Consider the following 26,584-nt stretch of genomic DNA (forward strand, 5'->3'; position numbering starts at 1 on the left):
CCAGCTGTATGATTAGGCCACAATGTTCAAAGAGTAAAAATATTCTTCAGTTTTGTGGTGTTCTTGGTCACACAGTTATGGAGTTTCTAAACGACAGTGGAGATTACTGCCAGGCACTGTGCAACCCCTATGCAGACAAACGAACTGTAGAAATTTGCTACTACCTCTGCCAAGAGATCCCCATAAGAGCTGTTAACCGGGTCACAGAAGTGTTGAATTGAAATCTGCAGAGCATTTTGCAAAAGCTCTGACCTGGATGGGGTAAACATTAGTGCACTTCTTTATATTGCATTAGTATTACTAAATTGAAGAACTGCTACTTCTTGTTAGGGGGTTCATTTCATTTTCCATTACTCCCAACTTCATACTCAAAGCACTGAGAATTTTAAGTGGATTATACTAAAATAGACTTCACTTTCTCTAAATCATTTCTGTATTCAATTTTTAACTAAATTAACATGGTGCAAATGAACAGCCCTGCTCCTGTAGAAGTCACATACAAGAATATGAGATTTCTTATCACATATAATCCAACCAATACAACCTTAAGCAAATTTACAGAGGGACTTAAGAAGTATGGAGCTACCACAATACTAAGAACATGTGAACCAACTGAGGACACTGCTCTTGCAGAGAAGCATCCATGCTCTTGATTGGCCTTTTGATAATCACACACCACCCCAAACATACTGATGACTGATTAATTCTTATAAAAATTAAGTTTGGTAAAGAACCTGGTGACTGCATTACTATCCATTATGCTGCAAGTCTTGGGAGAACACCTTTGCCCTTGCAATGATTGAAGGTGGAATGAAATATGAAGATGCAGTATAGCTCATAAGACAAAAAGCAGCATGAAGCTTTTAACAGTAAACAACTTTTACATTTGGAGAAGTATCATCCCAAAATGCAGCCATGCTTCAAAGATCCCAATGGTAACAGAAACAAATGCTGCATTTAATAAAACCAAGATGTCTGAAGCTACTGCCTTGCAGTGGAACTTGAGTGAACTTAATCTGTTGTATATATTAACCAACAGACTGGTGAATAAATGTAATGAAGCTTCCATAAGAGTCAGAAAAGCAGTTTTATCATGATATGAGTGTGACAGAATTGTAACCTCTGTTTGAGTTACGATTAGCCTATCTGGACACATAGCAAAAGAATCTTGCTAGTCAGCATTTAAAATGAACTTATCATTTATAACATTTTACCTTTCCTGAAATCAGGCAGTATTGAGTTACAAATCTAATCCTACGCCAGAATCTTATCAATATATAAGAAATTTAAAGATTAAGTGCCAAAATACCTAGCACAAGTATGCATATTTTTAGCATCATGCAGAATTAAAATACCAAGAACTATGAACACTCTAGACCTTATGTGCCTTATTCCTTCAGTCATTTCAAACACTGGAAGTAGGCTCTATATAGTTATTTGCCTATTCATTTTAAGTTTATATCTCCCACATTCTCACCAGTATACATCAGGTTTATACCTCCACTAAATATTTTTGTATTTTTACCGAGTCCTTCTTTTCCCAACCTCTCTTGCAAAAAGGAACGTTTCTGCTAATCACTTCAACAAACATCTAATATTTTATATGCCTTTGAGCTCTGTTACTTAATATTTGGATACTTGATAACATTTTATTATATAATTAAAAAATGGTGATGTATCTTACTGTTAGTTCAACCATACATTTATACTGTCTGGGAATACATGGTTATAGTCCTGTGGGAGAAATAATTTGTTAGTGTTCACCAACTTTCAAAAACTAGTGCAAGGGCGGTGCGATGGTGGCTCAGTGGCAGAATTCTCGCCTGCCATGCCGGAGACCCGGGTTCGATTCTGGTACCTGCCCATGCCAAACAAAACAAAACAACAACACAAAACTATTGCAAGAGTTTAAACATTAAAATAAATAATGAAATGAAATTTAAAATTTTTCAGCAAATAAAAAAATACCATTTTCCATCTAATTAATTAGCAAAGATTACTTCTTGTTAACTCAAATGATATAGAAATACGTATTACAAATTACTAAAGAAAATACACCCCAAATTCTAACAACAGTTACTTTGAATGATAAACTATTTTCTTATAATATTATAGCATGAATAGTATATCTATATGTGTGTGCATCTTTATATATACAAGTGTACATATATATATAAATATATGCTCAAATATATTTTTAACTTTAATCTACTTCCTGGGTATCTGAAATACCTTAGTCAGAAGTCCACATTCCAGAAGTGACTGCAGATATACATGAGCTTTGCTAGTTATTATGAAAAATTTTAGAAATAATTTTCACTGGCAAAAAGAGTGATGTTCAACATACATGATTGTCTAGAAGGACTGTAGGGGCCATAGTCCTTGCATGAACAGAATTTTGGAATCTAGCAATCCTAGCAGCCAAACACCTGTGGAATAGCTCTTCGTATCTATGTTGCCCAATATGGTAGCCACTGGCCACATGTGACTATTCACAATTAAATTTTTTTAAAAATTAAAAAAATTAAAATTCAGGTATCTAGTCATTCTAAATCATATTTCAAATGCTCAGTAGCTACATATGGTTACTGGATAGGACATTTTCATTATCACAGAAAATTCCATTGGACAGAGCTGTTCTTCTAGACCTGAAGCTACATTTGGTTTTATAAGCCCTTTATCTCCCTGCTACCCCTAAAACACACTTAAAGGAAGACTTTGTTGCCTCATCTTACTAGAAGGTGGAATGATCCTACAGTCAGAATAACAGAGCATCCTCTCTGGAGAAGTGAGTGTGTACATTTCACCAAACTTGTAAGAACAGGCTGTAAGACTGTTTTCTGACTACTTCTTAAAAATATTTATCAAGTACAAGAATTTAATTTAGTCAAACTTATTTTCATTGTAACCATACAACCCACACAACTTCCTAGTGGTAAAGTTGTGTAGAAAGGATACATAGTATGTATCTACTTCTAACCAACAGAGGGAACAGAAACAGGACCAAAGGAAACTGACAACAGAGAATTATGCTGTTTCTCACAACATCTGAGAAAGGAATGCAACAAATCCTAAAACACACAGTTTGGTATTCTTCACTTCTACATCCATTTCTTTCATAGTTAAATTATAATAAGTGTTTATCATCTGCAATAAAGCAAAACGGTATTATTTAAAACTGATCCTTATTAAATATTTCTAAATAATATTTGTGTTTGGCAGCCTCTAAGATGGTCTCCAATGACTACGCCCCTAACCTTGTGTAATCTCTTCTCCTTAAGTGTATATGAGTTGGACAGTGATTCTCTTCTAAAGAATAGGATAAGACAAAAATGATCGGTTGCCACTTACAGGATTATGTTATATAAAGACTATTACTTCCACCTTGCTTATTCTCTTCTACTTTACCCCTTAGAACCTTCTTTATGGGTCAAGGTAAGCTATTATATTGTGAGTAGCTCTACGGGCAGGCTTTATGTGTAAAGAACCAATGTCGCTGGCCAATAGCCAGTAAGGAGCAGACATCTGCCAAAACGTGAGATTTAGCACACATGTGAGTGCTGATGTGCGTGATCTTAGAGGCAAGTCCTTTCCCAGTCAAGACTTGAGATGACTGCAGCCTCAGCTGACACTTAATTATAATCTTGTGAGAGATCCTGAGCCAGAAGGACTCAGCTGAAGCTTCACCCAAATTCCTGACTCTAAGAATCTGTGAGATAACAGATGTTTATCTTTCTGTAAGGCATTAAGTTTTGAGTAATTTGTTACACGGCAATACACATTATAATCTTAATCATTAGAATTAAGCCTTATTTAATATTTATATATAGGACTTGAATCCTCAGTACCCAGGACATAGAAAGCAATCTAACATTCAAACGCAGTATGAAAAGGAATCTCTTTTGTTAAGAAAGTTCATATTGACCACTGAAATTCATTAATGGTTTGTCAAGAAATGTATAAGATTAAAGATGACAAACATCTTTCTCTGTAAGACAAAGACCACAATCTTCAAGTACATTTGTTAACATTTCTTTTTACTGCCAGGTAACTCTTTAACATTATTGAATTGCTGGAGCTACTTGGTTAATTATAATAGAATACAAATTAAGAAATTAACTAAACTGTACATTACTGAAAATTCCCAGTTAGAGGCCTCTGAGAACAATGTATTCTTTAGCCAAAAATTGGGTAACATTTTCTAGAGTATAAACACTGAAACGTACTTGGGTCAGAAGTATCTCCTAATCTATAGTCTGGAGCAGATCTACACCGAATTCAGGGTATGATGCACTCTAGGTCCATCTATTTATGGAATAAATTAGAAAACTCAATGAAGCTTGCCTAATCCAAAAGCTAGACTCATTAGGTACAGGTCATTTTTAACCTATTAAAAATACCCTGTGAAAGAAAGAAAGATCATTCAGGAACTACCTCATCCTGGTGATAATAATAATTATTATTATATTATTATTATTATTATAGAAACTTTTTCCTCTTTCAGCCTAAGACTTCTTTTTATCAGAGAAGTTGTAGATTCATGAAAAATAATGCATAAAATACAGGGTTCCCATATACCACTTTATTATTAACACCTTGCATTAGTGTGGTACATTTGTTAAAACTAATGAAAGCACATTTTTATAATTGTTCTATTAACTATAATCCATGACTTACCTTAGGTTTCACTGTTTGTGTTGTACAGTCCCATGAATTTTTTTTTAACTTTTATTCTAGTAACATATTACAATTTAAAAGGTCCTCTTTAAATCACATTCAAATATATGATACAGTGCTGTTAATTATGCTCACAATATTGTATTACCATCACCAGTATTCACTAGTAAAGCTTTTCCATTGATCCAAATAGAAACTCCACACATTTTAAGTCTTAACTTCCTATTCCACCAACCTGTCCCGATTTTCGAGTTTGTTTAGCATAATGATTAAACATCAGTGAGATCATACAATATTTGACCTTTTGTGTCTGGTTTACTTCACTTTATATGACATCCTCAAGGTTTATCCATTCTTTTTTACTGCTGAATAATATTCTATTCAGTGTATGTAATTTTGTTTATCCATTTCAGTTGATGGGCCCTCGGGTTGCTTCCAAGTTTTGGCAATTGCGAGTAATGCTGCTATGAACATCGGTGGGCAAATATGCATTTGAGTCCCTGCTTTCAAATCTGGGTACATAGTTGCTGAATTGCTGGGCCATATGGCAATTCTACACTTAACTTTCTGAAAAACCACCAAACTGTCTTTCACAGCTGTTACACCACTTTACATATTTACATATACAGCAATGAATGAGTGTTCCTATTTCCCCACACCTCTCCAATAATTGAAATTTTTTGTTTTTTTAAACAGAAACTTTCTACTGGGTGTGAAATGGTATTTATCTCACTGTGGTTTTGACTTGCATTTTCCTTAAGGCTAATGATGTTAAACATCTTTTCATGTGCTTTTTGGTCATCTGCATATCTTCTTTGAAGAAATACTAACTCAAATCTTGTGTCATTTTTTAATTGGGTTGTGAGTATATATTTCAGGATACTAAGCCATTTTCAGATATGTGATTTCCAAATATTTTCAACCATTGTGTAGGTTATTGTTTTATTTTCATGATAAAGTCCTTTGACGCATGCAAGTTTTTAATTTTAACGAGGTCTCATTTATCTCATTTTTTTTTTGCTGCTTCTGCTTTGGGTATAAAGTCTAAGAAATCATTTCCTGACACAAGATCCTAAAGACGTTACCCTATGTTTTCTGCTTGGAGATTGATAGCTTCAGCTCTGATATTTAGGTCTTTGATCTATTTTCAGTTGATTTTTCAGACAGTGTGAAGTAGCGTTCCACTTGCACTCTTTTGCATATGGAGATCCAGTTTTCCCAGCACCATATGAAGAGACTATTCTTTCCCAAGTAGTCTTCAGCCCTTGTCAAAAATCAGATGGTTATAAATGTGAGGATTGATTTCTGAACTATCTATTTGATTGCATTGGTCCATACATCTGTCCTTGTGTAAATACCAGTGTGGATTACTGTGGCTATGTATTAAGTTTTAAGACCAGAAGTGTGAGTTCTCAACTTCATCATTCTTTTTCAAGATGGCCTTAGCTATTCAGATTTCTTTAACCTTACATGTTAATTTTGATGATTAGCTTTTCCATTTCTTCAAAGAAGGCAGTTGGAATTTTGACTGATACTGTGTTGAATTTGTAAACTACTTTGGGGAGAACTGACATCTTAACAATATTTAGTGTTCCAATCCATGAATACAGAATATCCTTCCATTTATTTAGGTATTCTGTGATTTTTTTCTGTAATGTTTTGTAGTTCTCTATGTACAAATCTTTTATATCCTCGATTAGATTTATTCCTAGATAAATGATTCTTTTAGTTCTATTGTAAATGGAATTTTTTCCTGATTTCTTTTTCTGATTGTTCAGTGCCTATATATAGAAACATTATAATTTAGGAGCACTGGTCTTGTACCTTGCCATTTTGTGGAATTTTTTTATTAGCTGTAGGAGCTATGTTGTGGATTCTTTCAGATTTTCTGTACTTAGGATCACACCACTTGCAAATAGGGAAAGCTTAACTTCTTCCTTTCCAATGTGGATGCCTTTTATTTCTATTTATATAATTGATCAGCTAGAACTGCTGGTATAATGATGAATAACAGTGGTGAAAGTGGGCATCCCTGTCTCTCATTCTTGATCCTACAGGGAAAGCTTTCAGTCTTTTATTATTAAAATTGATGTTAGCTATGACCAACCTAAGATTTTTTCTTTACCTCACCTGTCTAGCACGGTGACACCCTGAAGCTACCAGGTAAAACATTAGATCAGGACAATCTGAACAATTCTTAGTCTTCACCATTATTCTCAGTTCCTCTCCTTCAGCTCTTCCAGTTTTCAATGTTACCGCTTGATGGCTCTTTCCCAAAAGCAATGAAAGAAAGTCATGGGTCCCACAGTCCTACTAGTTAGTAGTCATTACTGATGTCACTACAGTGGTAGATGTACTACTGCAAATCCAAGTTAAAACTTTTCCCAAAGAAATATACCTAAACATGGTAAACATGATGTCCTATAGCATTTAGTCATTTGAGTTCTAGAATATTCAGACCTGGATTTGAATCCTGGCTTTATTACTTGCTAATAAAAGTTCCAAAAACCCATTACTATTAAGGAATGTAGGATACTCACATAAAAATTCTTTATAGTACCTGACTCAAAATAGGTGTTTACCTAAATACTTCATATGTAGTTTAAATAATCTTTTGTAGGCAAGTCTAACCAAAAGATCATCATTCATCATAATCAAAGGTATGTTATGGATTCCAAATATAAGCTTCATAAACAGAACTAGTTCAAAAGTTGATGGAGGCCTCCATTTTGGGGAAAGGATTCCTCAAAAAGGTTTGAAATTTACTTAGATATCACCATTGTAAAAAATGTTGATAAAATTTGATAAACCATTCAGAACAAAACAAATGTTAAAAATACCTTTCTTTTCAATTTTCTCTTTCACCTTCTTTTCTTCTTCTCCTCTACCTCCATTTTTCTGTTCACTGGCACCAGAAGATATGGTTGTTATTGATGTAGACTGTATCACACTTCCAGAAAGTGTAGAATTATCTTGCAGTGGAGTACCAGATGGGAAAGGTATTTGTTTCACTGAAATAGAAAATGAAAAAAGATTTTATTTATTTATATTTACATTTAGATTAAATCAAGAAACAAGATGAGAAATATGGAATTGTGAATCACAAATGTTAACATCTTTTTAAAAGAAAAATTCACTGCATATCACTACTAAGAACCTACCTATTGTCTGATACTGTAAAAAGGCTGCCAAGAAATCAAGTGTATTCTGACCATTACTGAATTAAAAAAAGGATCACCAATCAATAAAGTTTGAAAAACTAAAGCTAACCATAATAGCTAACCATTTATTATGGACTTGTGCTTCAGACACTTTCAAAATGCTTTGTATAAATGAACTCATCTAATAAATATCCTTTAAGGAAGGTTCTAGTCATGTCTGCATTTTACAGATGATAAATCTCAGCCATACAGAGGTTAAGAAATCAGTCCCTCAAACATACAGTGAGTGAGGGAAATATACTTTTACAGTTTGGCAACTAAAAAAAAAGATGGCAAGTTTTCCTGCTCATGTTTTCTTTTAAATTGAATAATCAACTAAGAATGTTGCTTTAATATTAGCTATTTCTAGATTAGACTTAATGGAGAAAAAACTTGTCTATGACTCTATTTCAAAAGCCAACTTTTTAAAGAAGCAAAAGACATTCCTTCAGCAATGTTTTAAGATACTAATAACATTCCCATAGCCTAGAAAATACGGAAAAAATAATCTTGTTAGGGATTTCGATGTGTCTTAGATTCTGGCCAACATTCACACTAGTAGGCATTTTTTCTGTTTCCAGGAAGCTAAGTGTTCCCAAATGTGCGGGTTTGAAAGGATGTATGTACCCTAGAAAAGCCATGTTTTAACCCTAATTCCATTTTGTAAAGGCAGCTGTTTCTTCTAATTCCTATTCAGTACTGTATATTTGAAACTGTAATTAGATCATTTCCCCGGAGATGTGATTCAATCAACAGTGGTTGTTAAACTGGATTAGGTGGAGATGTGTCTCCACCCATTCGGGTGGGTCTTGATTAGTTTTCCTCTATAAAAGAGGAAACATTTTGGAGAATGCAAGAGATTCGGAGAGAGCAGAGAATGCTGCAGCACCACGAAGCAGAGAGTCCACCAGTCAGAGACCTTTGGAGATGAAGAAGGAAAACACTCCCCCGGGAGCTTCATGAAACAGAAGCCAGGAGAGAAAGCTAGCAGATGACTCCTTGTTTGCTATGTGCCCTTCCAGATGAGAGAGAAACCCTGGACTTCATCGGCCTTCTTCAACCAAGGTGTCTTTATCTGGATGCCTTAGATTGGACATTTTTATAGACTTGTTTTAATTGGGACATTTTCTCAGCCTTAGAACTGTAAACCAGCAACTTATTAAATTCCCATTTTCAAAAGTCATCCCGTTTCTGGTATATTGCATTCCAGCAGCTAGCAAACTAGAACATCAAAATTCTAATTTGATTCTTCTAATAATATGAAGTTCTATTTATCCCTAGTTTACTAGACAGAATGGAACACTTGAATTTGAACCACTGATTTGTTTTGACATTTCTTCAAATAAAATCAAGAGTTTAAAAGTTTAATGTTTACAGGCAATTGAGACAAATGAAAAGTAGTTTTATACTGCTAGTATTTTAACTGTTTAATTTTGTACCTGTATCCAAATCTACTAGTCTTAGAAAGCTATCAACAAACCTTGCACCTTCCACTGACAAACAATATTGCCTCTGAGCACATACTATAGATTTTTCCCTTATTTTCATTTAACTAAGGGTAGAATTCCTACTCCAACATTAAAAAAAATTCACTGATGGAACGGTGGTCAAAAGAAATAGTAAGAGAAACTTTCACCATAGGCTTTTGGGCTACCTTCACTTACTTAGGAAATATTTTATTTTTACGATCCAATGCCTTTCTGTGTGGTACTTTGAAATTACAACAGAGCTATTACTGTTTAAAATGTTCCCTTTTATTTACATCATAATAGTTGAAATGACAATTATTTACTGACTTGGATAACTTAAAAATTATATGATTTTGGGCAAATTATATCTCTAAGCATCAATTTCTTTATTTTTAAAACAAGGATATCAATGTATGTATATTTTTAGGATAAAATAAATAATGCATGTAAAGCACCAGGCACACAGTTCTTGGCATACAATAAAACTTAATAAAATTAACTATATATTAATTATAGTTAATTTTTCATTAAGTATTCAGTAGGGAACAGTGATGATTAAGGTAAAGATAGCACAGAGAATAAAAGCAGAAGTTCTGAACTGTAATGCTACCATTTTTGTGTAATCTCAGGCAACATCATTTGCCTTTTCTAAGCCTCTTTTGGAAAAGGAAGAGGAATCCACAGTAGCACTGGTGTGATGATAAAATGAGAAACCAAGTGTTCTAGTTGGCTAGCTGCCGGAATGCAATATACCAGAAACAGAACGGCTTTTAAAAAAGGGGAATTTAATAAGTTGCTAGTTTACAGTTCTATGGCCGAGATAAAGCCCCAATTAAAACAAGTCCATAGAATTGTCCAATCAAAGGCACCCAGGGAATGCTAACTTGGTTCAAGAAGGCTGATTAAGTTCAGGGTCTCTCTCTCAAGTGAGAATGCACACAGCAAGCACAGTCACAGTTTCTCTCTCATCTGGAAAGGCACATGGTGAACACAGTCAGGGTTCCTCTCTCATCTGGAAGGGCACATGGCAGACATGGCATCATCTGCTAGCTTCTTCTCCTGGCTTCTTGTTTCATGAAGCTCCCTGGGAGGCATTTTCCTTCTTCATCTCCAAAGGTCACTGGCTAGTGGACTCTACTTCATGGTGCTACAGCATTCTCTGCTCTCTCTGAATCTCCTTCATTCTCCAAAATGTTTCCATTTTTATAGGACTCCAGAAACTTATCAAGAGCCACCCAAATGGGTGGCGACATGTCATCACCTAACCAACTTCACAACCACTCTTGATTAAATCACATCTCCAGGGAGATGATCTGATTACAGTTTCAAACATACAGTACTGAATAGGGATTATTTTGCCTTTATGAAATGGGATTTAGATCAAAATATGGCTTTTCTAGGGGACATACATCCTTTCAAACCAGCATACCAAGCGTTATACCTAACTTAACAAACACTTAATAAAGGATACAATTACTATTATTATAAATCATAACAACCCAGTATTTCTATATTTAATCACCTCCATTTCGAATTTCTGCCTGAATAAGCTCTTCTTTCAGTTCTTCGATTTCTTTCTTTAATTTAGCATTTTCAACACGAAGTTTCTTCTCCTCTCTTAAAGTTGTCTGCAAAACTAGGATAAAAGAACATCTAGTTGGATGGCAGTTGTGTTTTCTAAACAGTTTCTTAAAAATACTACATGAAAAGAACACATACTAGTAAGCACAGGTTTGGTCAATTCCTTTTTGAGGTTTAATTTCTTATTAGAACAACATTATGCTTAACTTAAAAGGGAGAGAGAGAAAAAGAGAGAGAGATGAAATAGTAGAATTTCAGGAAATCACTTTCTTAGATTCTATAAAGGTACTTACCAATATCAAGTTACCACATTTTCATCATTGTAACTAAATGAAAGAGCAATGGTAAATAGCTTAAGAATGCAGTACAAAAGTGACAGTAAAAAATAAACTGTAAGAAAGAATATTAGATGTATTAAACTACAAAAAAAAGAACAAGTTTGATGCCTAATAATGACAGTGAAGAAATATTCTAATATCTTTTTTTCAGTGTGACATTTCCTTTTAAAAGAAGTTAAACAATCTTTTTCTCCTAATGTCTCAGAAGTTGAATTGGTCAAACATTCAATGAGTGAAATAATTTCAAAGATTTGCTCAAGATATAATGTGCATGCTAAAGGTGAACAAAGTCTATAAAATATAATAAAATAACAATTGGTCTCAGTGGGGTTGGTTCTACAGCCTAGGTGAGATTCTGAAAGCATGTGGGGATGTTTCTGGCTGTCACAAAAAAATGGGAGTTACTACTAGTATTTACTGGGCATGGCCAGATATGCCAGACGTCTTGCAATCTGCTGGATATTCTGCATAATGAAGAACCATCTCACACCCTACAGAACTTCCCAGTAAACCATCATACATTTGTGTAGCTAAAATGGTATTTTAAAATTAACAAAAAAAAACAGCAAAGGGAAAAATTTTTGGAGAGTAAATACAGGATACTGAAGGGCACTGCAGTCTTATGTAGGAAAGAAAAGCACTTATTTCTGTTAGTGACAAGAAAAGATTCTGGAAGTCTCATTACTTCATTAACACAGGGTGTTCAAAAAATTTGGTTTTAAGAAAGAAAATAAACACACAAAAAACAAAACAAAACAGAAATAAGTCATGAAAGTAGTAATTTAGGTACGGTATTTTTGTTCAGAAAATAGCAATCTCTAAATAAAAGTTAAAGAAATATTTCTATGTAAAAATCATTTCAGGAAAAGCCTTGACGAAAGCAATATGAAAATATAACACATTATCCGCTATATAAGGTTATAAGAGATATTTGACTTTATATTCTATTTCATCCAATTTTCTTAATTTTGAATCGCAAATTCTGAACCAACTTATTTTAAACATCATATTCTTCCTTTAGAAGTCCTTGAAATAATAGATGGTTTTCTATTACATATCATACATTTGCTATAGAACAATTCTAGTTTATTTTAGTCTTAGGTATTACTACACACAAAATTAAATTATTAAAGGATTCTAAAAGTTTTTCCCAAGATTATAAAGCAATAAATTATGTGGGAAACATATGTTTTGCTCTGTCAATAAACAATTCATTTTTAAAGTATTTCCTTAGACATTTTTTAATTTCCTTACTTGCTTTTTCCTTAAGAAGAGCAACTTGCTTCTTAAGATATTCAATAATTTGATCTGCCTCAGCACCCTTCTGTTCCAGACTCTTCAGAATAGCATCATTGGTGGCCATTTTTGCCAAATAACGGCAGAAATTCCTAAATTAAAAAATTAAAAGTGATATATTGTAGAAGGAACACATTTATCATTCAGGATACAGTAATAAAGCAGCCTGAAAGGAAGGACATTTTCTACTGTAACATATCAACATGTTAGAAAAACACTTTTTCTATGTACAGCAACAAACCAATGGTGGAAATGTTAAAATAGAGAATTCCCTGAATCTGTTTGGGAGAGGAAATCTACTTTTTCCTAAATGTAGGAAACATGCTATTTAACCACATTTTAGGTTAAATATTTTAAATTTAAATATTGCAGAAATTTATTACATAAGATGTGGGCCATAAGGGAAAAGAATAACAATACCTTAATTAAGCTATTGGGAAGAAAGCTATAATTGAGAATCATACCTGTGTTTCAAAGTAAAGAAAGCTACTGAATTCTTTCTTTATATGACATTTTAATAATTGGATATTTCAATTTCGTACAATTTTCAGGAGAAGCATGTGAAGTAGGAAGCACAGTAAAAGAAGAACATCACTATTAATCATATGCCTACTCAAGAAATAATGTCAGTATATACTACATCATTTATAAAAGAAAATTATTGCAACTTTAATTTTATTATAATGTATAGAAGTTTTTAAAGATCTGGACAACGTGCAGAAAAATGAACATAAGCAGACATTCTGAGATTAATTCATCATGTTAATGTTTAAAATGCCTAAGATTAAGACAAATAATCATATTGACAAAAATGGTCAATCTAATTCTATGAACTACTCTTTTTGACCTGATTTAGCTTTTAATTATTAACTCAAAAAAGTATACCATAAGCATTGATGAATGAATTCTGATTTTAAATAAATGAAGTAGCACTCAATAAAAATGAAATGTTATGATGATGAAAAATTGGCCAATGGACAAAAACAAGATCTTTTAAAAATTTTCAAATTACAACACAATAACCATCCAGACACTCCGAAACATTTAGTTTTTTTTAAAAAACAAGAAAACCAATTCTCAAAACACTTTATACCAAAAGTTGGCAATATATATGATATACAAACTGATTTTAAAAAACTATAAAAATAAAATTGCTAGTAAATGAAGAAAATATAAATAGGGGTTAACTTGAAAAGCCATAGTACTATTACTTTAATAACTTATAACAATGCAGACTAAATAAATAAAAGGTATAAAAATACAAAATGAAGACATCACCTTTTAAATTCTACTACTTCTACCTAAGTAAGCCTACTAAATACCCTTTTGTTGTTCTCAAATGTCTGCAAAGCCAGAACCTTAGAAAAATATATAAATGGATATTGTCAAAGCAAGGTAATGAAAAAGCCTTTCTTCTGAACTTTTAATATCCTGAATTACAGCATTCTTTTAGTTTAATGTCTTTCTATTTTAATCTAATATAATTAATGATCAAATATATCAATAGGTGAAAAACAGCTATGTTACAAAAAGGTTAAGATAATCAGTATTTGATTTGGTATAATCTGCAACTTTTACTCCCCTAGCAAAGAAAAAAAATGATGAATAATGTCGAAGAATGTGAAATTAGCGATATACTTTAGAAAAATACAGTTTGTAAAGGTAAAGCTCATAAACCATCTTACTCAAATTTCAAAGTTCTTAAAATAAAAAACTAGCAAACAAGTATCTTAAAGATACAAAACAAATAAATTAAAGCATAGTTTCATAAATTTGCTAACTAATTCAGAAAGTCACCTCACAAATTACCACCCAAGATGCTGAAAAATGAAATATGAATTTCACTTATGCCCAGATTCAGGCAAAAATAGTTTCAAAATCTTCTAAGAGTAATCTGAAAATAAAAATCATAAATCCTAGCCTAAGAGAAAAAAATTAAATTTTACTGAGACGATAAATCTATTAACTATCTGCCATGTATAGTTACAAACCTAAATAAAATTTAATATAACTTTTGCAATACATACTGAAGCACAGGCATACATTTGAGAAGAGAGAATGCCATGTTTCAAAAACACAGACGCACAAATGACCTAAATATGTTAAACACACATACACAACTACAAAAAGGAAACACTGTGATAAAGGGAAATGATAACAACTATTAAAACTGATGAAAACAATAAATGAAAGAAAATTAGAGAAATCCTTAAAAACACTGCTAGCAACATGTGTTAAGAGATAAGAAGATGTGAAAATGAAGGCTTTTGCTATCCTGCTTTTTCTGAAATCAAAACACTATTATCACAAACTGAAAACACGCAACAGCTAGTCAAGACTAAGAAATAATTCTAGTTTTCCAGAATATGATCTAACAGCTAATAAATTAAGCTTGAAAAACATTTTTATGAGTAAATTGCACAGCAGTTTTTTTTTTTAACTAAGTATTTCAATAAAATACATATCTCAACCATGGAAAACAAGTTATTGAAGACTAAGTCAAATATCTGTATCTGTCTCTGACCCAAATGTAAGGGGAAAGATTTACATCTCATAGGACTGAAGTGAGGCAGAACGAGATACTATAATAATAGTAAATAAGATTTTTGGCACATAATACATAAAAGGTAGATAACTATTACTATCTGTCATGCACTAAGCAAAATTTTGGGAACACAAGAGAACAAAGAAACAGTATAAAATAATCCTCACCTTCAAAAGTCCACAGTATGATAGTTATCTAATTTCATCCTATTTTCTAGGTCCATAAATATGACTATCACATCTTCTTAGAGGGTAGCGATGTACAACTTACAGAGATTAGTATTAAAAATGTACTCAGATAACTTGGTTAAGTCACACATAAATTTCTTTCATAGTGGTATAAAGTCTATAGGGATTGTGTCAGTTTGAAACTGTTATGTACCCCAGAAAAGCTATGGTTTATTTCCTAATCCAATCTTGTGGGGCTGAAAACTTTTGATTACATTACTTCCATGGTGATGTGATGTACCCAATTGTGGGTGTGACTTTTGTTTTTTTTTAACTTTTTTTATTAATTAAAAAAAATTAACAAACAAAACATTAAGATATCATCCCATTCTACATATACAATCAGTAATTCTTAATATCATTGCATAGTTGCATATTCATCATTTCTTAGAACATTTGCATCGATTTAGAAAAAGAAATAAAAAGACAACAGAAAAAGAAATAAAATGATAACAGAGAAAAAAAAAGATTATACATACCATACCCCTTACCCCTTGCTTTCATTTACCACAAGCATTTCAAACTCAATTTATTTTAACATTTGTTCCCCCTATTGTTTATTTTTATTCCATATGTTCTACTCTTCTGTTGATATAGTAGCTAAAAGGAGCATCAGACACAAGGTTTTCACATTCACAGAGTCTCATTGTGAAAGCTATATCATTGTTCAATCATCATCAAGAAACATGGTTACTGGAACACAGCTCTACATTTTCAGGCAGTTCCCTCCAGCCTCTCTGCTACATCTTGAACAACAAGGTGATATCTACTTAATGCATAAGAATAACCTCCAGGATAACCTCTCAACACTGTTTGGAATCTCTCAGCCATTGACACTTACTTAGTCTCATTTCACTCTCCCCTCTTTGGTCGAGAAGGTTCTCTCAATCCCTTGATGTTAATTCTCAGCTCATTCTAGGGTTTTTCTCAGTCCCTTGATGCTGAGTCTCAGCTCATTCCAGGATCTCTGTCCCACGTTGCTAGGAAGGTCCACACCCCTGGGAGTTATGTCCCACGCAGAGAGGGGGAGGGTGGTGAGACTGCTCGTCATGTTGGCTGGAGAGAGAGGCCACATCTGAGCAGCAAAAGAGGCTCTCCTGGGGGTGACTCGTAGGCCTAAATTTTAAGTAGACGTGACCTATCCTTTGTGGGGTTAAGTTTCATGTGAACAAACCCCAAGACTGGGGGCTCAGCCTACAGCTTTGGTTGTCCACACTGCTTGTGAGTATATCAAGAATTCAACTTCCCCAAGTTGGGGAAGTTGAATTTCTTCCCACTTTCACCATTCCCCGAAGGGGGCTTGCAAATACTTTTCCAGTCACTGATCAAATCACTCTGGGATTCATCGGGGCATCACTCTGGACAAATCAACAAAATCTCATGTCCTACCTGAGATTCCAAGTACTTATGACATTCAATCAAACTATCTACATTAGTTATATTAGAAAATGCTCTAGTCAAAATAAAAATTTTGTAACAAATAAACATTTTTTGCTTTAGTCTCACACATAAGGTGATATTTTAAAGTATTAATTATCATATTCAGCACCCTGCAATAATGACATTCCTTTGTTCTTCCTCCTGCAAAAACATTTTTAAAATTTGTACATTGTACATTTCACTATTATTATACACTCTAGGCATTCCTAGATTATACCATCTCAATCTTTACCATCTATCTTTCTTTCTGATTTATGTTCCCAGCCCTCCTCCCTCTATCATTCGCACATGCAGCTTCATTCAGTGTTTTAACATAATTACATTACAGTTAGGTAGTATTGTGCTGTCCATTTCTGAGTTTTTATATTCAGTCCTGTTGCACAATCTGTATCCCTTCAGCTCCAATTACCCAGAGTCTCACCCTATTTCTATCTCCTGATGGTCTCTGTTACCAAGGAAATATTCCAAGTTTATTCACTAATGTCAGTTCGTATCAGTGAGACCATACAGTATTTGTTCTTTTGTTTCTGGCTAATCACACTCAGCATAATGTCCTTAAGGTCCATTCATGTTGTTACATACTTCATAACTTTATTCTGTCTTACAGCTGCATAATATTCCATCTTATGTAAATGTCACAGTTTGTTTAGACAACTGTCTGTTGATGGACATTTTGGTTGTTTCCATCCCTTGGTAACTGTTAATAATGCTGCTATAAACATTGGTGTGTAAATGTCCATTTGTGTCCTTGGCCTCCTGTCCTTTGAGTAGAGACAGCATATAGATGGGTCCTGTTTTTCAATCCATTCTGCCAGACTATGTCTTTTGATTGGAGAGTTTAATCCATTAACATTCAGTGTTATTACTACATGGGTAGTACTTCTACTATTTTGCCTTCTGGATTTTATATATCTAATTTTCCTTCTTTTTACCTTTATTCATAGTCTTCCTTTCTACACTCTTCTCCACACCTCTCTCTTCTGTCTTTGTATCTGTCTCTAGTATTCCCTTTATATTTCTTGCAGAGCTGGTCTCTGGGTCACAAATTCTCTCAGTGATTTTTTTGTCTGAAAATGTTTTAATTTCTCCCTCATTTTTTTTTTTTTTAGAAATCATACCATTCTACATATGCAATCAGTAATTCTTAGCATCATCACATAGATGCATGATCATCGCTTCTTAGTACATTTGCATTGGTTTAGAAGAACTAGCAATATAACCGAAAAAGATATAGAATATTAATATAGAGAAAAAAATAAAAGTAATAATAGTAAGAACAAAACAAAACAAAACAAAAATCTATAGCTCGGATGCAGCTTCATTCAGTGTTTTAACATGATTACTTTACAATTAGGTATTATTGTGCTGTCCATTTTTGAGTTTTTGTATCTAGTCCTATTGCACAGTCTGTATCCCATCAGCTCCAATTACCCATTATCTTACCCTGTTTCTAACTCCTGCTGAACTCTGTTACCAATGACATATTCCAAGTTTATTCTCGAGTGTCGATTCACATCATTGGGACCATACAGTATTTGTCTTTTAGTTTTTGGCTAGACTCACTCAGCATAATGTTCTCTAGGTCCATCCATGTTATTACATGCTTCATAAGTTTATCCTGCCTTAAAGCTGCATAATATTCCATCGTATGTATATACCACAGTTTGTTTAGCCACTCGTCTGTTGATGGACATTTTGGCTGTTTCCATCTCTTTGCAATTGTAAATAACGCTGCTATAAACATTGGTGTGCAAATGTCCGTTTGAGTTTTTGCCCTTAATTCCTTTGAGTAGATTCCCAGCAATGGTATTGCTGGGTTGTATGGCAATTCTATATTCAGCTTTTTGAGGAACCGCCAAACTGCCTTCCACAGTGGTTGTACCATTTGACATTCCCACCAACAGTGGATAAGTGTGCCTCTTTCACCGCATCCTCTCCAGCACTTGTCATTTTCTGTTTTGTTGAAAATGGCCATTCTGGTGGGTGTGAGATGATATCTCATTGTGGTTTTGATTTGCATTTCTCTAATGGCCAGGGACATTGAGCATCTCTTCATGTGCCTTTTGGCCATTTGTATTTCCTCCTCTGAGAGGTGTCTATTCAAGTCTTTTTCCCATTTTGTAATTGGGTTCGCTGTCTTTTTGTTGCTGAGTTGAACAATCTCATTATAAATTCTGGATACTAGACCTTTATCTGATATGTTGTTTCCAAATATTGATTCCCATTGTGTAGGCTGTCTTTCTACTTTCTTGATGAAGTTCTTTGATGCACAAAAGTGTTTAATTTTGAGGAGTTCCCATTTATTTATTTCCTTCTTCAGTGCTCTTGCTTTAGGTTTAAGGTCCATAAAATTGCCTCCAATTGTAAGATTCATAAGATATCTCCCTACATTTTCCTCTAACTGTTTTATGGTCTTAGACCTATCTTTGATCCATTTTGAGTTAACTTTTGTGTAGGGTGTGAGATATGGGTCTTCTTTCATTCTTTTGCATATGGATATCCAGTTCTCTAGGTACCATTTATTGAGGAAACTGTTCTGTCCCAGGTGAGTTGGCTTGACTGCCTTATCAAAGATCAAATGTCCATAGATGAGAGGGTCTATATCTGAGCACTCTATTCGATTCCATTGGTCGATATATCTATCTTTATGCCAATACCATGCTGTTTTGACCACTGTGGCTTCATAATATACCTTAAAGTCAGGCAGTGTAAGACCTCCAGGTTCGTTTTTTTTTCCTCAAGATACTTTTAGCAATTTGGGGCACCCTGCCCTTCCAGATAAATTTGCTTATTGGTTTTTCTATTTCTGAAAAATAAGTTGTTGGGATTTTGATTGGTATTGCATTGAATTTGTAGATCAATTTAGGTAGGATTGACAACTTAACTATATTTAGTCTTCCAATCCATGAACACAGTATGCCCTTCCATCTATTTAGGTCTTCTGTGATTTCTTTTAGCAGTTTTTTGTAGTTTTCTTTATATAGGTTTTTTGTCTCTTTAGTTAAATTTATTCCTAGGTATTTTATTCTTTTAGTTGCAATTGTAAATGGGATTCGTTTCTTGATTTCCCGCTCCGCTTGTTCATTGCTAGTGTATAGAAATGCTACAGATTTTTGAATGTTGATCTTGTAACCTGCTACTTTGCTGTACTCATTTATTAGCTCTAGTAGTTTTGTTGTGGATTTTTCTGGGTTTTCGACATATAGTATCATATCGTCTGCAAACTGTGATAGTTTTACTTCTTCCTTTCCAATTTTGATGCCTTGTATTTCTTTTTCTTGTCTAATTGCTCTGGCTAGAACCTCCAACACGATGTTGAATAATAGTGGTGATAGTGGACATCCTTGTCTTGTTCCTGATCTTAGGGGGAAAGTTTTCAATTTTTCCCCATTGAGGATGATATTAGCTGTGGGTTTTTCATATATTCCCTCTATCATTTTAAGGAAGTTCCCTTGTATTCCTATCCTTTGAAGTGTTTTCAACAGGAAAGGATGTTGAATCTTGTCAAATGCCTTCTCTGCGTCAATTGAGATGATCATGTGATTTTTCTGCTTTGATTTGTTGATATGGTGTATTACATTAATTGATTTTCTTATGTTGAACCATCCTTGCATACCTGGGATGAATCGTACTTGGTCATGATGTATAATTCCTTTAATGTGTTGTTGGATACGATTTGCTAGAATTTTATTGAGGATTTTTGCAACTATATTCATTAGAGAGACTGACCTGTAGTTTTCTTTTTTTGTAATATCTTTGCCTGGTTTTGGTATGAGGGTGATGTTGGCTTCATAGAATGAATTAGGTAGTTTTCCCTCCGCTTCGATTTTTTTGAAGAGTTTGAGTAGAGTTGGTACTAATTCTTTCTGGAATGTTTGATAGAATTCAGATGTGAAGCCGTCTGGTCCTGGACTTTTCTTTTTAGGAAGCTTTTGAATGACTGATTCAATTTCTTTACTTGTGATTGGTTTGTTGAGGTCATCTATGTCTTCTTGAGTCAAAGTTGGTTGTTCATGTCTTTCCAGGAACCCATTCATTTCATCTAAATTGTGTATTTATTAGCGTAAAGTTGTTCATAGTATCCTGTTATTACCTCCTTTATTTCTGTGAGATCAGTAGTTATGTCTCCTCTTCCATTTCTGATCTTATTTATTTGCATCCTCTCTATTCTTCTTTTTGTCAATCTTGCTAAGGGCCCATCAATCTTATTGATTTTCTCATAGAACCAACTTCGGGCCTTATTGATTTTCTCTATTGTTTTCATGTTTTCAATTTCATTTATTTCTGCTCTCATCTTTGTTATTTCTTTCCTTTTGCTTGCTTTGGGATTAGTTTGCTTTTCTTTCTCCAGTTCTTCCAAGTGGACAGTTAATTCCTGCATTTTTGCCTTTTCTTCTTTTCTGATATAGGCATTTAGTGCAATAAATTTCCCTCTTAGCACTGCATTTGCTGTGTCCCATAAGTTTTGATATGTTGTGTTTTCATTTTCATTCGCCTCGAGGTATTTGCTAATTTCTCTAGCAATTTCTTCTTTGACCCACTCGTTGTTTAGGAGTGTGTTGTTGAGCTTCCACGTATTTGTGAATTTTCTGGCACTACGCCTATTATTGATTTCCAACTTCATTCCTTTATGATCCGAGAAAGTGTTGTGTATGATTTCAATCTTTTTAAATTTGTTAAGAGTTGCTTTGTGACCCAGCATATGGTCTATCTTTGAGAATGATCCATGAGCACTTGAGAAAAAGGTGTATCCTGCTGTTGTGGGATGTAATGTCCTATAAATGTCTGTTAAGTCTAGCTCATTTATAGTAATATTCAAATTCTCTGTTTCTTTATTGATCCTCTGTCTAGATGTTCTGTCCATTGATGAGAGTGGTGAATTGAAGTCTCCAACTATTATGGTATATGTGTCTATTTCCCTTTTCAGTGTTTGCAGTGTATTCCTCACGTATTTTGTGGCATTCTGGTTCGGTGCGTAAATATTTATGATTGTTATGTCTTCTTGTTTAATTGTTCCTTTTATTAGTATATAGTGTCCTTCTCTGTCTCTTTTAACTGTTTTACATTTGAAGTCTAATTTGTTGGATATTAGTATAGCCACTCCTGCTCTTTTCTGGTTGTTATTTGCATGAAATATCTTTTCCCAACCTTTCACTTTCAACCTATGTTTATCTTTGGGTCTAAGATGTGTTTCCTGTAGACAGCATATAGAAGGATCCTGTTTTTTAATCCATTCTGCCAATCTATGTCTTTTGATTGGGGAATTCAGTCCATTGACATTTAGTGTTATTACTGTTTGGATAATATTTTCCTCTAACATTTTGCCTTTTGTATTATATATATCATATCTGATTTTCCTTCTTTTTACACTCTTCTCCATACCTCTCTCTTCTGTCTTTTTGTATCTGACCCTAGTGCTCCCTTTAGTATTTCTTGCAGAGCTGGTCTCTTGGTCACAAATTCTCTCAGTGACTTTTTGTCTGAGAATGTTTTAATTTCTCCCTCATTTTTGAAGGACAATTTTGCTGGATATAGAAGTCTTGGTTGGCAGTTTTTCTCTTTTAGTAATTTAAATATATCATCCCACTGTCTTCTAGCTTCCATGGTTTCTGCTGAGAAATCTACACATAGTCTTATTGGGTTTCCCTTGTATGTGATGGATTGTTTTTCTCTTGCTGCTTTCAAGATCTTCTCTTTCTCTTTGACCTGTGGCATTCTAACTAGTAAGTTTCTTGGAGAACGCCTATTTGGGTCTAATCTGTTTGGGGTGCACTGCACTTCTTGGATCTGTAATTTTAGGTCTTTCATAAGAGTTGGGAAATTTTCAGTGATAATTTCTTCCATTAGTTTTTCTCCTCCTTTTCCCTTCTCTTCTCCTCTGGGACACCCACAACACGTATATTTGTGCGGTTCATATTGTCCTTGTGTTCCCTGATACCCTGTTCAAATTTTCCCATTCTTTTCCTGATAGTTTCTGTTTCTTTTTGGAATTCAGATGTTCCATCCTCCAAATTACTAATTCTATCTTCTGTCTCTTTAAATCAATCATTGTAGGTATCCATTGTTTTTTCCATCTTTTCTACTTTATCCTTCACTTCCATAAGTTCTATGATTTGTTTTTTTAGTTTTTCTACTTCTTCTTTATGTTCAGCCCATGTCCTCTTCATGTCCTCCCTCAATTTATCGATTTCGTTTTTGAAGAGGTTTTCCATTTCTGTTCGTATATTCAGCATTAATTGTCTCAGCTCTTGTATCTCATTTGAACTATTGGTTTGTTCCTTTGACTGGGCCATATTCTCAATTTTCTGAGCGTGGACCGTTATCTTCTGCTGCTGGCGTCTGGGCATTTAGTCAGATTTCCCTGGGTGTCGGACCCAACAAGGTTGTAAGATTCTTCTGTGAAATCTCTGGGTTCTGTCTTTCTTATCCTGCCCAGTAGGTGGCGCTCGTGGCACACGTTTGTCTCACGTGTTTGGAATGGATCCCCCCATCACCGATCTCCGCGGCCTTAGGATTTCCGATCCAATTCTCTCCGTTGGTTCAGGGGCCGCGCGTGGTGGGGGCTTCAGCCGCCGTGGCTTGAGGGGACCCTGTGGCTGGTCGCCGGCCGCAGCGGGCCCGGGGAATTCGCCACCGGACCAGGAAGTTGCCCGCGGGGGAGGGGCTTCGGTCACTGGCCGCCGTGGCCTGGGGAATTCCCCACCGGACCAGGAAGCCGCCCGCGGCGGGGGGGCCATCGCGGCTTGGATAGCCTTCTGATCCGAGATTCGTAACCGCGGACTCGAAGCCGAGACTCGAAGCCGCCCGCAAAAGAGGGGCGCCGGCCGCCTCGGCTTGGGAAACTTGCCTCTCCGAGACTCTCAGCCGGCCCGGGAAGGAGGGAGGGAGTAGCTCCGGCTGTCGCAGCTGCCGCTGCTGGGGAAATCGCGCACTGCTCGGGGATCTCACCGCAGCCGAGTCTCGCAGTCAGACTAGCCAGTGCAGACTGGGGTACGCTGTGTGTCCATTCCCTGCCGTAGCCCCGAGAGCTTTTCTGCACTGTTTCAGTTCACCTAGTAGTTGCTTTGGATGAGGAGGAACTAAGACGCACGTACCTTACTAAGCCGCCATCTTCTGGATTCTCTCCCTCAGTTTTGAAGGACAATTTTGCTGGATATAGAATTTTTGGTTGGCAGTTTTTCTCTTTTAATAATTTAAATATATTATCCCACTGTCTTCTTGCCTCCATGGTTTCTGCTGAGAGATCTGCACATAGTCTTATTGGGCTTCCATTGTATGTGATAGATTGCTTTTCTCTTGCTGTTTCAAGATCCTCTCTTTCTCTTTGACCTCTGACATTCTGATTATTAAATGTCTTGGAGTATGTCTATTTGGATCTATTCTCTTTGGGGTACGCTGCACTTCTTGGATCTGTAATTTTAAGTCTTTCATCAGAGTTGGGAAATTTTCAGTGATAATTTCCTCCATTAGTTTTTCTCCTCCTTTTCCCTTCTCTTCTCCTTCTGGGACACCCACAACACGTATATTCATGCGCTTCATATTGTCTTTCAATTCCCTGAGTCCCTGCTCATATTTTTCCATTTTTTTCCCTATAGTTTCTGTTTCTTGTCGGATTTCAGATGTTCCGTCCTCCAGTTTTGACATCGTATGTTCTGTCTCTCGAAATCTACCATTGTAGGTTTCCATTGTTTTTTTCATCTCTTCTCCTGTGTCTTTCATTCCCATAAATTCTGTGATTTGTTTTTTCAGACTTTCAGTTTCTTCCTTTTGTTCTTTCCTTGCCTTCTTTATATCCTCCCTCAATTCATTGGTTTGGTTTTTGATGAGGTTTTCCATGTCTGTTCGTACATTCTGAATTAATTGTTTCAGCTCCTGTATGTCACTTGAATTGTTGGTTTGTTCCTTTGACTAGACCATATCTTCAATTTTCCTAGTGTTATTTGTTATTTTTTGCTGGCATGTAGGCATTTAATTACCTTAATTAGTTAATTCTGGAGATTGCTTTCACTTCTTTTATCTAGGGTTTTCTTGCTGGATGAATTTGTTGTCTATCTGTTCTTTGACATTCCATTCAGCTTTATCTGGACCTTTAGCTTAAGTTTTGTTTAACAGAGGAGAATTTTTCAGTTCTTGTTTTTTGTTTCTTGCCCTGCTTGTGTGGTGCCTTCCCCACTGCCACACTATGAAGGGCTACCTAGATATTATATACCCCAGCCAGGTTTTCCCAGATCAAACTGGCCTCCTATCAGGAGGAAAGAGTCACCTGCGTTGGTTTTCCCTGAGGGTGAGACCCAGCAGGTTGAAAGACTTTCCTGTGAAGTCTCTGGACTCTGTTTTTCTTATCCTCCCTGGGTGTGGTGCTTGTCTGACTGCAGGTCCCACCAGCATAAGATGATGTAGTGCCTTTAACTTTGGCAGACTCTCCCTGCTGGGGGCGTGGTGGAGACAGAGGAGAGGTTGTAGGCTGGTTTTAATGGCTTCAAATTACCAAGCCCTGGTGTCTGAAATTACCAAGCCCTGGTGTCTGTGGGTGTGACTTTTTGATTAGATGGAAATGTGACTCTGCCCTTTCCAAGTAGGTCTTGATTCATTTATTATGGTTCTTTAAAAGGGGAAACATTTTGGAGAAATTTCAGATACAGACACCTGAACAGTTGCTTCAGAGCCAACAGAAATGCAGACATTTGGAGATGCTTAGAGTGCGGACAGAGAGCAGACATTTAGATATAGATGTCTAGAGCTGCAGAACCCAGAAGACATTGCCATGTACCTTCCAATGAGATGGTAAACAAGTCAGAACCCAGAATTGTGTCCTGGAGGAGCTAAGTGAAGGCCCATAGACACTTGGAGAGGAAACCACAGGCATCAGATGCTGGAAGCAATAGAACTGGAAACAAGGACTAGCAGACTCCAGTCATGTGTCTTCCCATGTGACAGACATCAGTTTTCTTGAGTCAAGGTATTTTCCTCTGATCTGGATGCCTTAGTTTGGACATTTACATGGCCTTCTCTGGATGCCTTAGTTTGGACATTTTTATGGCCTTAGAAGTGTAACCTTGTAACCTAATAAATTTCCTTTTTAAAACACATTTCATTTTTGGCATATTGCTTTCCGGGAGCATTTAAAAAACTAATATAGGCATGAAAATATTAATATATTTACATTCTAGATTCTAAATTGTGTGTTCATCATAGTGTGCAAAATATACCAAAGAACATCTATCTTTAGGAATACAACAGCAGCCAACTGAAAATCTTTACACACTTTTCTCTATAGAAAGATATTGCCATCAAAACTGTTATTTAAAGATAACACTTGAAATTATTTAAAGAAATGGTGCACACAGAAGGAATACTCAGTAGAACTAAATGAAATAAAGCAGATTTCAGTTTGCATCCCCATGAAGGTCTTCTGAGCACTGGTATAAACGTTCTCAGCTCTAGATTAAAAAGCAGTAATCCAGTATTAGTCAGACAAGAATATCAAGAGAACTGTTTTATGTGAAATGATGTAAACTGTTGTTTTAAGGAAAGGAAAAACAAAAACTAACTGAACTAAAACCTTAGCTAAAGACCATGTGAATACCTGAAACTTGAACTCTATAAACTAAATACTTACAAGTCCTTATCTGGTTGTGTAGTAATTAAAAGCTGTCCAACAGTTTCCATAAATCACAGAATCAAGATATATATCATATATATTGGCTTACTTTTAAACTATTTTAACTGTGGTAATATCATCAATTATACCACTAAAAAAATAACTCATTAGAAGAGAAGGGGAGGAAATATATTTTGGTAGAACTGTCAT

At 35.1% G+C, this 26,584-nt stretch overlaps 1 protein-coding gene across 2 annotated transcripts in view; it reads right to left on the reverse strand.

Annotated features, from left to right (window-relative positions):
* The window catches only part of AIMP1 (aminoacyl tRNA synthetase complex interacting multifunctional protein 1), a 57,349-nt gene that overhangs the window by 21,439 nt on the left and 9,326 nt on the right, over window positions 1-26,584 (reverse strand). For both annotated transcript variants that reach the window (XM_077142627.1, XM_077142626.1), the window contains exons 2-4: window positions 12,520-12,653; window positions 10,869-10,982; window positions 7,518-7,688 (exon numbers count right to left, since the gene is read on the reverse strand). In XM_077142627.1, coding sequence (XP_076998742.1) covers window positions 7,518-7,688; window positions 10,869-10,982; window positions 12,520-12,628 — 394 coding nt within the window. In that variant the 5' untranslated portion in view covers window positions 12,629-12,653. The remainder of the gene's footprint in view (window positions 1-7,517; window positions 7,689-10,868; window positions 10,983-12,519; window positions 12,654-26,584) is intronic.

Source organism: Tamandua tetradactyla, chromosome 24 (genome assembly GCF_023851605.1).
Source record: "Tamandua tetradactyla isolate mTamTet1 chromosome 24, mTamTet1.pri, whole genome shotgun sequence".
In the NCBI taxonomy this organism is placed as follows: Eukaryota; Metazoa; Chordata; class Mammalia; order Pilosa; family Myrmecophagidae; genus Tamandua; species Tamandua tetradactyla.